General features: G+C 52.5%; 2 protein-coding genes across 5 annotated transcripts in view; one reads left to right on the top strand and one right to left on the bottom strand.

Annotated features, from left to right (window-relative positions):
* ABR (ABR activator of RhoGEF and GTPase) overlaps positions 1–5,106 on the top strand; it is a 41,261-nt gene extending 36,155 nt beyond the window's left edge. For all 4 annotated transcript variants that reach the window (XM_055718240.1, XM_027806225.2, XM_027806226.2 and 1 more), the window contains 4 exons: positions 112–246; positions 550–655; positions 2,320–2,467; positions 2,655–5,106. In XM_055718240.1, the coding sequence (XP_055574215.1) occupies positions 112–246; positions 550–655; positions 2,320–2,467; positions 2,655–2,744 (479 nt within the window). In that variant the 3' untranslated portion in view covers positions 2,745–5,106. The remainder of the gene's footprint in view (positions 1–111; positions 247–549; positions 656–2,319; positions 2,468–2,654) is intronic.
* A 1,198-nt stretch (positions 5,107–6,304) lies between these two features.
* Positions 6,305–10,099, bottom strand: TIMM22 (translocase of inner mitochondrial membrane 22). Its single transcript, XM_055718274.1, has 4 exons — positions 9,793–10,099; positions 9,108–9,304; positions 8,020–8,092; positions 6,305–6,907 (listed from the first exon to the last, which is right to left on the bottom strand). Exons 1-4 carry the CDS (start codon positions 10,019–10,021, stop codon positions 6,831–6,833), a joined length of 576 nt encoding a protein of 191 aa, XP_055574249.1. The 5' UTR covers positions 10,022–10,099; the 3' UTR covers positions 6,305–6,830.
* Between the last annotated feature and the right edge of the window lie 3,892 nt (positions 10,100–13,991).

The following is a 13,991-nucleotide window of genomic DNA, read 5'->3' on the forward strand; positions in this document are numbered from 1 at the left end:
TCCCTGCCCTCCGGCCAGCAGTCTGCCCGGATAGCTGGGGTGGTGAGGGGGGTTGAGATCCAGAGGGGAAGGAGGCACAGGAGGCGTCACATGTGGATGCTCTCTGGACAGATAACAAGGACATCTTGGTCATGCTGAGTGACATGGACATCAATGCCATTGCCGGCACGCTGAAGCTGTACTTCCGCGAGCTGCCCGAGCCCCTCCTCACTGACAGACTCTACCCCGCCTTCATGGAGGGGATCGGTAAGAGCTTGGAGATGGGGAGGGGGTCGGTGCCCAAGCGTGTCTCTGTTTGACATTGCCTCCTCTGGGATGGGAGACTCCCAAGGGTCCTTCCCAGTTTGGCCCACTTGGTCCTGGCTGTCCTTGCTGGCTGTAGGGCAGCTTGGGGCTTGTGGGGCTGCCCCCCAGGGTGCTGCAGAGCCCTGCAGGGCAGGGCCAGCCGCTGTGCACTGGCTGCTGGGAGGCATGTGGCCGTGGTGGGTCCTGCTGCTGCACAGGATGTCACCAGCTCCTGTCATGAGCCCTCTCCCTCCTTGTCTTCAGCCCTCTCGGATCCTGCTGCCAAGGAGAACTGCATGATGCACCTTCTCCGCTCGCTGCCTGACCCCAACCTCATCACCTTCCTCTTCCTGCTGGAGCACTTGAAAAGGTAACAGCTGGGTTCACGGCTCCCGGGGGAGCTGTCAGGGCAGGCGGGAGCTGTGGGACTGGTCTGTCTCGCCGCTTGGCCTTGGGCATGGGACGTGAGTGGAGCTGGAGCCGTGGTCTGATTCCTGTGGTGCCTGTGCGGCTGTGGGCTGATCCTGAACTGGAGGCAGATGATGCTGTGCTGGTGCAGAGCAGGGCTGCGGGTAGCAGCTGGGGCCAGCAGCTTGGTGTGGGGCAGGTGGCAGAGTGGCCCTTTGCTCTCCCAGCCCCTCCAAGAGGGTGCAGCCCCAGGTGTGTCCCAGCTTCCCTGTCTCCTGGGCTCCCTGAGGTCCTGGCCAGGCTGCAGCCTGTTCAGGCTGGGACCCAGCACGCCATGAGTCCCTTTGGCTGATGTTGGTGTTGGCTTCCCATGGCTGCTCTCTACGAGTCCCATAGGATGCTGGAGGGAACCTGGAGCCACTCTGCCTCACAGAGCAGCCTGCTGTAGCCCAGGGCCACCAGTCACAGTGCCAGCGGGACCGTGCAGCGCACGGCTGTCAGTGCAGGACAGCTCTGCAGGGAGCAAACGTCCTCTGGCAAGGTGCAGCTCCTGGCTGCCACAGCCCGCGTGCAGCTGGTTGGGCAAGCGCTCCACAGGGAGCAGCTGGCCTCGGCACAGGACAGGGAGTCAAGCGGGAACCGTGCAGTGTCCCTCTTAGCACAAAAACAGTGCTGTGGCCCTTCCCACCAGGCCAGCCCCGGCAAAGCCAGGGCATTAATCCCTGTAACGTGTCTGCAGCAGGTGGCCAAGACCCAGAGACCACCAGCTCTGCGGGCATGTCCCAGAGCTGCAGGTGATGCCCTGTGTTGCTTGTCCTGGGGCCAGCGCAGCAACGCGTGGCTTGCCAGGCTTTACCTTGGCCCCAATGAAGCCCATCTGAACCCCAAGGGGCTGGGCAGTTCTGGGGCTCGCTGGGGGCCTGAAGCCCCTGGAGGGCAGGGGGCTGGGCAGGGTGGTGGTGTAGCACATGGCGCCTGGCCAGAGCTGGCCATGAGTTTAGGGCTAGAGGCTCACGGCTCATGTTACTTGCATCACAAATATTTTTTTTTTTCCCCTCTGGTTTGGCTAAAACCAAACAGAAAAAGTGATTGATGCTGGGGGGTGGGGAAAGAAAAATCCATTTCCATCCTGAGAACCGGGCACAGCCAGTTCCCACATCTGCTCCCCTGGCCAGAGCTCAATGGCGCAGGCTGTGCCGGGGAGCACGGCTGCCTCCTAACATGGCAATGTTGTGGCCCTGGTTCCCTCCATGCAGGCTGGCTGGGGTCCCAGGGGGTCGGCGGGCTCGGGGGAGCCGCGGGGAGCTCCCCATACCCTGCGGGGGCTTGGGAAAGGTGGGGGCCCCACAGCACATAAGCGAGCAAGGGCTTGGTCGCTGCCACATCACACCCAGGGCTCCCGGCCAGGCCCAGCGGCTCAGCAGAGGCCGGGAAGGGGGCAGAGCTCCCTGCCCTGCACCTGGGTTTGCCGGGGGCCATGAAGGGCAGTGGCAAGGCGGAGGTGCCCCGCTGGGTTTTTGGGAGAAGGGAGGCCAGCACTTGTCCCCCCACATCGCCCTGTGGTTGCCCCGCTCTGGGAGAACAGCGCTGGGGGCTCACACTCCCTCTCTCCCCGTACCCCGGCAGGGTAGCTGAAAAGGAGCCTATCAACAAAATGTCTCTCCACAACCTGGCCACGGTCTTTGGGCCGACACTGCTGAGACCTTCAGAGGGGGAGAGCAAGGGACACCTCACACTGGCCTCCGACATCTGGTCCCACGACGTGATGGCCCAGGTAAGAGCTGTGCCGGCAGCGCGGGGCCGCAGCCCACACCAGCACCCCTGGGGTGGGGAGCAGGGGGGTTTACCTGCCTGCCTGGGTGGATCTGTCACTCTCTGCTGGATGTGGCTGCACAGGGACAAGCTGGGAGATGGCAGCTCTGCCCCTTTCTGGCCTAACACCCCCCATTTGCCTGCTACAGGTCCAGGTCCTTCTCTACTACTTGCAGCATCCTCCCATCTCCTTCACTGAGCTGAAACGCAACACACTTTACTTCTCCACGGACGTGTAGCCTGCAGGGAGAAGGCACCAGCTGCAAACACTCCCAGCTCCCTGCTGGGGAACACGGACTGGATCACAGCCCCCCAGGGAGACCGGCCTGGACCCAGGACGGTGCTGCCCACAGCTCCTGTACAATCGTGTACCTGTGGCCCGGTCCCACCCCAGGCGCCGTGCCTCTCTGTAAAGTAGTCGTGTCTTATGTACCTTCTTGTGTTCAAGAATTGTTTTTATGTATATTTGTTCAACGGAAGAGGTAGTGACTGACAAGGGCTGCAGACGCAGGCTTCCTCCTTGGCTCATTTTCTCCTGGACTCCTTTGTGCCGGCTCACTCCTACCAGGCACACCTTGTCTCGCCCAGCTCGAAGCCTGCAGCATCCCACGAGTGCCTGTTTCGCTGCCCAGCTCCCCTGCCCCATGCCTGCATGTGCAGCACTGGCTCGCTCCAGAGGCTGGGAGCTTGCGGGCTTCCCTCCCTGGTGACGGTGATGACCAGCTCTGCTTTGGCTTGCTGCCTGCGCAAGTGTTGGACCCTGTGCCTGGATCCCGCTCTGGCCCGAGCAAACCTGCGACCGTGAGAGCAGAGGAACGGGGTGCTGCTTCCTCCTCGTCACGTCTCTTCTGGATGCTTTCAGGCCAGTCCTCTCTACAGCCCTTATCCTGTGCTTTGCCTGTGCGCGTGTAGCGTGGCGGTTACGTCCCTCGCTGTATCTCGCCTCCAAGTAGCGTTTTGGGGTAACCCATCACACAGAGCTGGAGCGAGGGGTGCTATGCTGGTCTCCATCCGTGGCAGGCTTGAGGGACAGCCAGCTGGGCAGATCTGCTGCTTCTGCCAGGGGCTGACCCCAGGTCTGTGCTCTGGCACCAATGGGGTCCCATCACAGGGCGTGTGGATCCCACAATTTCCCCAACAAGCCCTAGCAGTGCGGGGAATGGGGTCCCTGCCATTTCCTTACACCAGTATCTCTGCCGTAGCAAGGCGTGCATGCCCCTGCCAGCCCAGCACTGCCGCAAGGATTGCCGACGCTGGCTGCACTCTGCGGCAGAGCTTGCCAGGGCACCAGCGTTCCTGCCATGGCCACGGGAACGGAGAGGTTTTTGTCTCCCTCCTTGGCCTTCCCCAAAGGCAGCGCATGGTCCTGCCTCAGCGCCAGCCAGGTTGCTGGAGGCAAGTGCTCTGTGGCAGCTGGATAGTCACCCAGCCTGGAAACCAGTGCGGAGGGGTGGGAGGAGTAAAGCCTTTGTGGCCCTCGCTACCAAAGGCAGAAGTGCTTCGCTTTCTTTCTCACAAAGCAGCTGCTGCTGGGCTAGCCATGCCCAGCCAGCTCAGGGCTGTTGTAGTTAGTGGCTCCAGTTCTTGACTCCCCAGAGCTGATGGCTGGAGTCGTCACGCCACATCCCAAGGCAGGATGGCTGCATACCTGTGCTTACTGCCAGGCTGTGCTCCAGCTGCCCGAGTGCCTGGCTCCCAGTATGTCCCCCACCTTCCCACACTCACAGGTAGGTGCAGTTACCTGTTGGGGCACAAAACCTTTCGCTCTGTGAGCCGAGTCTTGTGTTCTCCTGGGAAAAGCCCCCCCTCCCCGATTGTGTTGGCCCTGTGCTCTCCTGTGCCAAATGGAGATGGATGACAAGTGACCAAGCGTATCCCTGCTCACAGTGGCGTTGCCTTTACCCTCCTGACTAACAGACTGTTCCAGGTAGAGCCCAGCCGCCTGCCACTGAGGCACCAGGTATGTCCTGAGCCCACCTCCCTGGGGAAGGCAGCACCTGCCGGCCCTGCACCAGCAAAGCAACTAAAGGAGGGGAGGTCTGTCAGTCCCCCTCCGAAGGGCTCACACTCCAGACCCTGCTCCTCTTGACTACCAGCTAAACAGAAGGGAAACAGCATTGCAGAAAATAACCAGGCGTCTGTCTTGGCCCTGGACCCAGTAAGGAGGCCGAGTTTTAGATCTGACTGCACAATGGATCCCTGTGTGTGTCTGATTTGTTACATGTGTCCAAGTCTCTGTCCATGATACTGTCATTCCAGATGGAGACTCTGTACAGCCAAATTCCCGCCCCCCCCCGCCCCCCATGACAGTGGCTGGAGGCCTGGTCCACACAGGCCCGGCACAACGGGCTGCGGCCGTCCCCATTGACTGGCTTTTGCTTGTCCCTACATGAAGAAAAAGAGGGGGGGGTGGACTCTTGCAGCTACAGGTAGAATAGAACTGTTAATTAATATTTGACTTTCAAAAGTTGTTAAGGATATATTTTTGTTTGTGTTCTGTTTCAATTTCTGTAGATTATGAACTTTAAATCGCTGTAAAACATGTGAGGAGAAAAAAAAATGTTAATAAAAATGCAAAGCCCCAACATTTGCACAAAAGGAGCCCTGTAGTGCTGCTGTTCGCACTAACTGATCACCTTGGCATCACAGCTGCTTCTCTTTCTGTCGTGGAAATCTTGCTAGCTGCACTTTAAGCCAGTGGTATAAGCACAGGCATTGTGCCAGGCAATCTTTTAAGAGACATCTTATGGTTTGGGCTACATCCTTGCATTTCAGTACATTCTGGAGGGAAAAAAAACCTGGACAGTCTGGAGCCAGCCTGTTTAATCAGCCCAGAATTACTCAAGCTTAAAATTCAGCTGACTTGCACAGCTTCTGGCCTGAGGATACTGAACAGGCACAGCAAGGGACATCAGGCGATCTGGAAACCTCATCTGATAGATCACATGGTGCTGTCTCCCCACTTCTTCCCATGTGGGAACGGGAGATGATATGCCTCCGAACCGACCGCTGACCACTGTACCAGCCAAACCACCCTGCTAGTGTTGCTCTTCCAGGTAAGCAAGGTCTGTCACCATTCTGGGATGTCAAACTGTGGATGCAAAGGAGAGGAAGTGGGTGAGAGAACCCCTATCAGGTGTCTGCACTGAACCAGAAATCCCACTGCCTCAGAAAGATGAGGGTGGGTGTTTGCCCTTATGAAGTGGCTCAATGAAAGTTACAATCAGCCTAAACTATCCTGAGTAGAAAACTTACCCCCTGAGGTCTGAGAACAGAGCTTGGTTAGAAATGCGAGAGGGCTAATTTTAATGCAAATCAAAAAAGGAGCAACTCCTTGAGCTAATGAACAGATGTTTTGACTTCAGTACCAAAGTTAATGCAGAAAAAACACTTCATGTCCCCCAGTGTAGCACTGGGGTGCTCAAAGGTGGTACAGGGACGTGATGGGAAACAGACTGTGCTAAGCGAAGCCCAGTTGTCTAACAGTGTTTTACTCTTACGACTCTGCTTTCTAGTCTCACTATCAAACTGCTGGAACTAATAGTGTGAGCCTGTGGCAGTTAAAGCAGTAGCAAGATTATTGGTACTCCCACAGAGAGGTTAAATCAGGCTAGCCAAGCGGCTACAGAGGATTATACTTCTGCAACAACCTCTTTTTTTCCCCTTAAACTGTTTTGTTCATCTGCCAGTAACCACACGGTTCTAAGGCTAAAGATTCCTTTTTGCTTTTCCCTTTAAGACATGGTATAGAAAGCTGGCTCTCATCTCTGTACTTGAAATAAGACAAGTTGTACAGATGGTGGTTTGTCTTCAGCTGGTATTTTAAGAAAAGCCTGGAACAAACTTATTTCTCCACAGGGTCTTACCTCTCCCCAACAGAGTAGCAAGCTGCAAACTGGTAACTGTTAAAACACTTGCAGCACATTCAAATACACGGTAACCTAAATCACTGAGTTTCTTTTTGAAGATTGTCCTCTGGCCTCTTTTGATGCTAGCAACAGACTTAATCAAAATCAGACACAAAGGATCGAAAAAGCTCCAGGTCCAGGCTTGTTTCCTGGAAACTGAGAGTCAGCTGATCCGTCCTGGAGATACTGCTCACTGCGCCTGGCTCCATCCTCGCATACTCCTGCAAGTCTGCCTGAAGCAGCATGCTGGGGCTCAGAGCCAGAGTATTGTTAGTCATTCGGGAAAAGTGGCCAACACCATCCAGCTTGCACTGATCAGGACTCCAAAGGCAGTAGAAAGGTAAGCCTGATGGTTCTTCTGCTGTGATGCAGCAGTGTTGGAACAAAAGGGAAACTTGCTCCCACAGGATCCTGCTGTTACCGTAGATAGTAATCAATTGCAGCGGAGAAAGCGGCAAATCCACCACAGCCGATGACCCCTGCCTTCAAACCAGCTGCAATGCAATAAGAGTGGGAAAGAATGAGACAAAATAGGAAAGATATTTTTCTTCCCAGTAACTAGCATATGCTGTGCTGGCTTGAAGAGCTTACACCTGCAGGAACCTGGCAGTCCGCTACCAGGGAACACTGGCACTACCACTGCCCAGGGTGATGGGGGCAACCTGGCACACACTGGACTGAAAAGTACCACAGCTGGACTAGCATGGCACACTGGCTGGGCACTGCATCGCTAGGTCTCCCCGCAAGGGACAGAAAAGAAAACACCAGTGGCCACTGCTGACTTCAGTGTGCTCTGATCTGAGCACTGCAAGATGCTTTGCTGTTGGACTAGGGAGGGATAGCAAGAGCAGCTACTGCTTTGAAAGCTCTAAGAGGGTTAGGTCCAGGACAGACACAACTCGACAAGCTCAATTAGAAGCACTTTCAAGAGCCCTTTCTTTTCTTTTCTGCTCTGTGGACAGTTTTTTTCTTAAGAAGAAGTGAAAGAAGTTTGATATTTCTCATGTGCAGAGCAGATCTCTTCTTACTTGGGGCTTTCTCCAGATGTCGTTAGCACTCAAGGCTTCCCAAAGTCCCCACTTATGCCTGCTGGACTAAAATCCCAGTGCTCCAGCTCTTTTACAGCTGAATAGAATTGTCTGTTTGAATTGATACATGAGGAAGGAGGAAAGCATTTTACACAGTGTGTAAATTAACAGAGTTACTGCCAGTGAAATAGTACATATAAGTAGAGCTCTGTTAACGCAAGTGCTGTAGTTTCAGAGAGTTGCTCAGTATGTATTTTTGGCTCCCTCCCCATAACACCATAGAAGAGTGTGGATAGCTAACACCATTTCCTGATTTTTCTTTCAAGTCAGTTCTGTTAATTTCCCTCCAATCTCACTGTCCTGTATGACCAAGCCTTTCCTACCCACACATATCTTTCAAGCTGACAGGAAAGCAATAGCAAGAACAGTTCTGCGAGTCTGGAGTGCACTCTCATATTGATGTCACCATAACCCCGTGCAAAGAGATTTGTAGCATGTGTTCCATTAAAAACACCACATGCTGCGTAACCAAATTAAGAATCTTATCACAGAAATAGCTCATAGCAGGCACTACCAACCTCTGAAGCCAATTGCTCCTCCTGTGATGCAGCCACTAATAACACTATTCTTCCAGTCTGACTTTCCACGATACTATGGAATTAAAAATCAGAGTCAACAAGTAAATACAGAATAAACACTCAGTATTTGTACTAATACCAAAAAAGACTGAATGATCTTCCAGCCCCTTCTCAGCTGAGGATGTTTTTCCCTCTATTCTCAGCAGATGGCCCCCTGCACTCTCAAACATGAGACTTGCAGGGCCAGGAGAAGAGGAAGGAACAGGTCACCGGGAGAGGCAAGACAAATCCATATGGTGCAATGCAGTGTTACAGCAAAGATTCTTAGGTGAGCCCATACAGCCCCCAAAACACAGCACTGTGCACTAGCACCACCTCAGAGATTATAAAGGCACTGTAACTAAATGAGTGCAACACCAAGCCTGGTTCACAGCACCCTGCTGACAAAGATGTACTATATTTCTATAGCCAGAGCACGCTGTTTTTTCACCAGTGCAGAGAACTCCTTGTTCTGCTCCATTGTGCAAGCAGAAACACTCTTCTCCTAGATGAGTTAAGAAATAATAGTGTCTTTCAATTAAAAGGCAGTACTCAAATTCGTAACAGGCTAATTTTCCTATTTAAGAAAATGAATGGTAGATTTACTACTAAGCTGCACAAGGTCACTTCTTGCTGTAGGGGCAAGATGAAAATAGGCCTGTTACTTAAGAACTTCCATCAAAGGATCGCTTTCTGCTTATGGAATTCTTAAAGGCTCAAATTACCATGTTGCAACTCACAGTTTGATGTTTTAAAGTAGCAACAAGTACTTGTACCTGGGGTTTTAAAAATGCCTATACTTGGCAATACATTCAGGACTTGAACCAAGAAGGACTTTGCTATTGCATACACCTCTGCTCATCGTGTTGGCAACCAGTAGGTCTGAAGACAGGTGTCTCAAAGCTGAAAAGCTTTGATGGCCAAGAGACAGAACAAACTATTCCTCTGCCCATTTATAAAGGGCATATACGTGCTTATTTGGATCTAGTAAAAGAGATTATTAAGTATACAAGAAAACATTTCTTAATGCCTAAGAAGTTATTACTCACAGATTCTACCACACATTCAGTGCAGGAGAACATGGCACCCACAATGGCAAAGTTCTTTGCATAGGATATGCCTCGCTGCCCCATATCTTTGAGGACCTCTTTTGCAGTTGGTGTGCGATAGGGATCCTTGGGATCAAACCCAACGTTAGTGTCAATGCCAGCTGTGAAGACACCAAATGCACCTCCCAGAACAAATCCTGTAAAAGACAAAGAGTATACAATGAACCTTGGCTGGATTTGAGCAGCACATTCCCCACAGCCACTAGAACACCTCTGCTCCCACTGTCTGTCAGTGCTGCCACACGGAAGGGCCCGCACGACGGTCCGTCTCTTGGTATCACAGACGCTGTTGGTGACACCATCCTCACTGACAGCCTGTGCTGTGCTGAGGAAAGGCTGGGAGCACCTCTGCCTTTGCAAGGCAGGCAGAGATCCCGCTCTGGAACCTGGGCCAGACGCTGAAAGAGGCTCAGAGGCACGAAAATTAAACCCGGGGGTCCCTGTGCTGCAGCCGCTTCTCCATCCGCCCCTCTCCCGACGCCACAGGACAGCCCCCCCCCACCCCACCCCCCCCACCCCCCCCCCGCTCCCTAACGGCCTCCACTGCCGGCTGCCCCGCCACCGCTTCCCCTCAGCGCCCGGACCCTCCAGCCTCCCCCGGCTCCCTCAGCCGCCCCCGCCGCACCTCCCACGCAGGCCAGCGCCGCCTTGAAGGCGCAGCTCTCCATGGCCCGCTCCACCATCTTCTGCTCCTCGCTCTTGGGCGGGCTGGGGATGCCGCCGAGGGCAGCCGGGTCCCAGGCGCGGGGCCGCCGCTGCTCGCCCACCAGGTGCTGCAGCAGCAGGCTGTACTGCAGCGGCGGCGGGGGAGGCTCCGGGCCGCCCGCAGCGGAGGACGGCGGCACCGCCACCATGACTGGGCCTCACACACCCGCCGCCCGGCCGGCCCCGCGGCGCGGCCCGCTCGAGGCGCCGGTAACGCGGGTCCCAGTAGCCGCGGGGTCTCACGGGAGCTGTAGTCCCACTGAGCGGCGGCGCCCGCCGCGCTTCGCCGCGCTTCGCCGCGCTACGACTACATATTCCGGCGTGCCCCGCGGCAGCACCTCACAGAGAACTACAACTCCCGGCAGGCTCCGCGCGGCGGGGAGTGGGCACGGCGTCTCACGGGATTGGCAGTCCCCGGGGCGGCGGGGGACTACATTTCCCGGCGCGCTGCGCGCCAGCCCCCTGGCGGCCGGTGCCTCCGCTGCAGGTGAGGTGAGGGCTCCGGCTGCTGGAGCATCTTCGAGAGCGGCGGCGGCGGCGGCAGGTGAGCGGGGCTCGGGCTCCGGTTGCGGTGGGGCAGGCCGGCGGCCTCGCCCGGGGCAGCCGCAGCCTGGCTGAGAGCTGAGGTGCCGCAGTGCGGGAGCGGGTCCCGTGCCCTGGCTGAGGTGCGGGGCGGGGGCGGGAAGCTCTGAGGTGCCGCGGCGTTCGCGCCGTCCCCCCGCCGTTCGCCCCCTGACTGACTTCTGGCGGCGCCGCTGTCTGGGGGCAACAGGTCCCGCGGCGGGGCGGGCGGTTGCAGCCCCTCCCGCGCATTCGCTCCGGCGGGCGGGACGCGGGCAGCCCCCCGGTGAAGGCGGCGGGTCCCGGCGGAGCCCGGGGTGGGCGCCGAAGCCGTTGCCGGGGCCCGGGGCCCGCGGAGGGGGCTCGGCGCTGCGGTTCACCTGAGGCGCCGCCGGCTGCACCGGCGGGCGGGAGCCCGGGCAGGCGGCGGTTTCCCTCCGCAGCCGCCAAGGGCCCGCTGAGGTGAGCTGAGGCGGCTGGCGGCCCCTCGGCCGGAGGGCTCCGCGCCTGAGCTCTGGAAAGGTGTCTCCGCTCTCCCAGGTTTTCCACAGGCTCGGTGAAAACGCCAGAGCATCGGGCCACCGCGGGTAGCCTTTCTGAGGAAACCGCGGCAGCCTCCGCTGTAAAGCAGTAATTTGGCTTCAGGACTTCAGCATCTCAAAAGGACTTAGAGAATAATCAAGATTTGCCTCACCATCGCAAAATGCAAACTTAGGTCATGTCAAATCATATGGAAACCTTGGCTCTTGGAAGCTTGTCCTGTTAGGTAGCGAGGTGGGAAATGTTGTGTTTGGTGGTGTTTTGGTAAATAAGGTGCTGTGCGCGTTAAAAATCTTCTGCGTGATTTGCTCGTGTTGCATTTTGCTGAGCCTGTTTTACTTTCTTGTTCTTGTGGATGAGAACATGTGTTCAGATCAGCACAAGTGAAGATAGGTATGTCTTAAAAATAGCTTTCTTGACTTTGTGGATGTTTTCTATTTGAATTACAAAAGTTACTGACAGGTTTTTAAACCCCTGAGTAATAGCTGTGATAGTTTCAATGGAATGCTTCAAAGTAGTGTATCTAAATAAAAAGAATTATTAAATCTTTTAAATAGTTTTCAGTTAAAGAATGCATTTAAGTCTGAAACATTCTGGACACTCTGAAACGCAACTCATTAGGGATCCCAGAGTAATAAATTTTCTTTCTTTTTGTTATCCTTTGCACTTTTGACTTATGTCTTCGTTTAGGACTGGATAGCTAGGTTCAAATAACGATTTAACTTGATGGTTTTACCGCTTCAAATATTTCATTATATCAAGTTCCTTTTCAACAACTTTCCTCTTAATTTCCACTGCCCTCTACTGGCAGGACCAACAGGGTCCACCAGCCCAGTGCTCCCTTTCCAGTTTTTTTGTTTATTTGCTTTCCTTTCTTTCTTTCTTTCTTTCTTTTTTTTTTTTTAAGGTCAGAAATAGTGAAAAGCATCCTGTTAAAATCTACTGAAACAGTATTTTTACAAGGTAGAGAAGGTTGCTGGCAGGCTGATCTCCCTAAGGAGCACTGAACTTCAGATTTCAATCTTCTCCTTGATCCAAAATAACCTAGTTGGGCTGATCTTGAAGTCACACTGCAAAGCCTATTTACCAAAGGCATAAAGGGAGAAAAGATAGGTTGGATTTGGAATCTGAGCACTGAGAGTTTACGTGTATATCTGGAATGTTGTTTTGACTTTCTTTTGTCTGTTCCCACGTTTTGGAGAAAATGCTGGGTTACTGTTTGTAAATATAATGATTCTATAAACGTTTTGTAGATATAATTATATAAAATACTTAGACTTATTTATAAATATTTACACATATAAATATGTGTATGTTGTATTCTCCTCTTAGGTATTTAAATAGTTTTCTCCTTTCCCAGCTTATGCTGTTCTGTGTTTTACATATGAAAAAATACACGTGCTTGAGTATTTGAATAATCTCATCTGCCTGAACAGACTTTTCATGTGACTGAAATCGGATGGAGGACTAAGGCTTGGCGAAAGCATTTGAAAGTTCAACACCTCTTTGATAAATAAGTTGTTCAAATGAAACTTTCTGCTGTTTCTTTTTTATAAACCTGTGAACCTTTGTTATTGCAGATGTTTGCAGCCAGTGATTTTGATCCTGGTCCTTTACCAGGCTCTTACTGTCTGAATGCTGCCACTGGAATAACACTTTCATCTTAGGCTTGTTAAGTCCAGTATAAGAGCTGAGGTTATTTTTAACCTTGCCTAGTCTCAGATGAAACGTTTTTGTTCAGTGTGAGTGTGCCTCTTTCCTGTGTGGTACCAGCGTTAGGTGCAGATGGTCATGAGTTTTTCTACAGCCTGCAGTGGATGGAATGCTCAGCGTCTGTTTCAGCAGAGGGCAGCACAACTGGATATTAAATAATTGTGTTTCGCCTGACCTTTACAGTGACTCGGACTTTATCCCATGCTTCAATATTCTCCTCCAGACAAGAAAGATAAACCTTGGAAATAATGGGATTTTGTCTGAATCCTGTTTTTGCATATGCGTCTTAGTTGTAGAGCTCCCAGGTTTTGAATAGGCTTTGGCTGTCATTTCTGGCATTACTATCTAAAAAAAAAAATAATAATTTCATAGCATTCAACTTCTTCTTGTAAAACTTCCATTCAGTGTCTTCTGAAGTTATCTAACTGGGCAGGAAGTGGCTGAAGGTGGAAGTCAACAATAATCAGATTAAATCCATTTTTTCACTCATGTCTACCTGTCTGCACCTTTTTCCCTTTAGCAGAACTATGATGAGCTAGGGGAATGAGAGGAAGAGGAGATGAATTAATGGATATTTTCACAAAAAAAGGGAAGAGCTTTCAGTCACACCACAAGCAGAAGAAAGTATGGCTGCTTTGCAGTTGGTCACGCTGCTGACCTTGTCTCTTGTGTAGCAAAGAGGTTTCTAGTGGTTACAAAAGGAAGCGTGCTGGAGCCTGCTGAGCTCCGATTCTGGCAGCAATACCTCCTGTTTCCATTCTGTAGTCTTCCCATCTATATATTAAGTCTGATGCTTTCTTCCTCATTTAGGTTGTGCATGGGGGGTGGGTGGGTGTCTTTTGGGTTTTATTTTTGTTTTGTTTGTTTTTTTTAAAGGGCATTGAAGAAGTAAAATGCTTGGTGAAATATACCTAAATTTAGTGAAGGAAAGTTGCTTTAATTCTGTACTTCCCTTGGCTTATGTGAGTTTAACCAATTTATTTGTTTGAGAGTGCAGTTGCTTTTTTCTTTTGAGGTAGCAAGGCTTTCCATGTTGGTAAATGCTGTCACTACGATGGCAAACAGCTGAAGTGCTGGAAGAAGGTTAGATTGTGGCTGAATGGCAGGTATATGTGAGTTAAAACTGAAAAGGCATCCTGACACTAATTATTTTTGTGTGTCAATGTAAGATAGACTGCAGAGAGATATTTCAATAAAATCTCCTTTTAGGATCAGCAGACTTGTTCCTTGTGACTCTTCTGTAACTCAGAAGGAGCAGGATGTGGGTTTTGAATATGATTGTGTGATCCTGTCTGCTCTCTTTAA

This window comes from Falco cherrug, chromosome 1 (genome assembly GCF_023634085.1).
Source record: "Falco cherrug isolate bFalChe1 chromosome 1, bFalChe1.pri, whole genome shotgun sequence".
In the NCBI taxonomy this organism is placed as follows: domain Eukaryota; kingdom Metazoa; phylum Chordata; class Aves; order Falconiformes; family Falconidae; genus Falco; species Falco cherrug.

What these genes read in the sequence shown, in the direction of transcription:
- TIMM22 (XM_055718274.1), bottom strand. Translation starts at nt 10,021, where the DNA reads ATGGTGGCGGTGCCGCCGTCCTCCGCTGCGGGCGGCCCGGAGCCTCCC. An exon ending in GGCGCTGGCCTGCGTGGGAG is followed by an intron (nt 9,305 to 9,792) that starts GTGCGGCGGGGG and finishes TGTCTTTTACAG; the next exon opens with GATTTGTTCTGGGAGGTGCA. An exon ending in AGGAGCAATTGGCTTCAGAG is followed by an intron (nt 6,908 to 8,019) that starts GTTGGTAGTGCC and finishes ATTGCATTGCAG; the next exon opens with CTGGTTTGAAGGCAGGGGTC.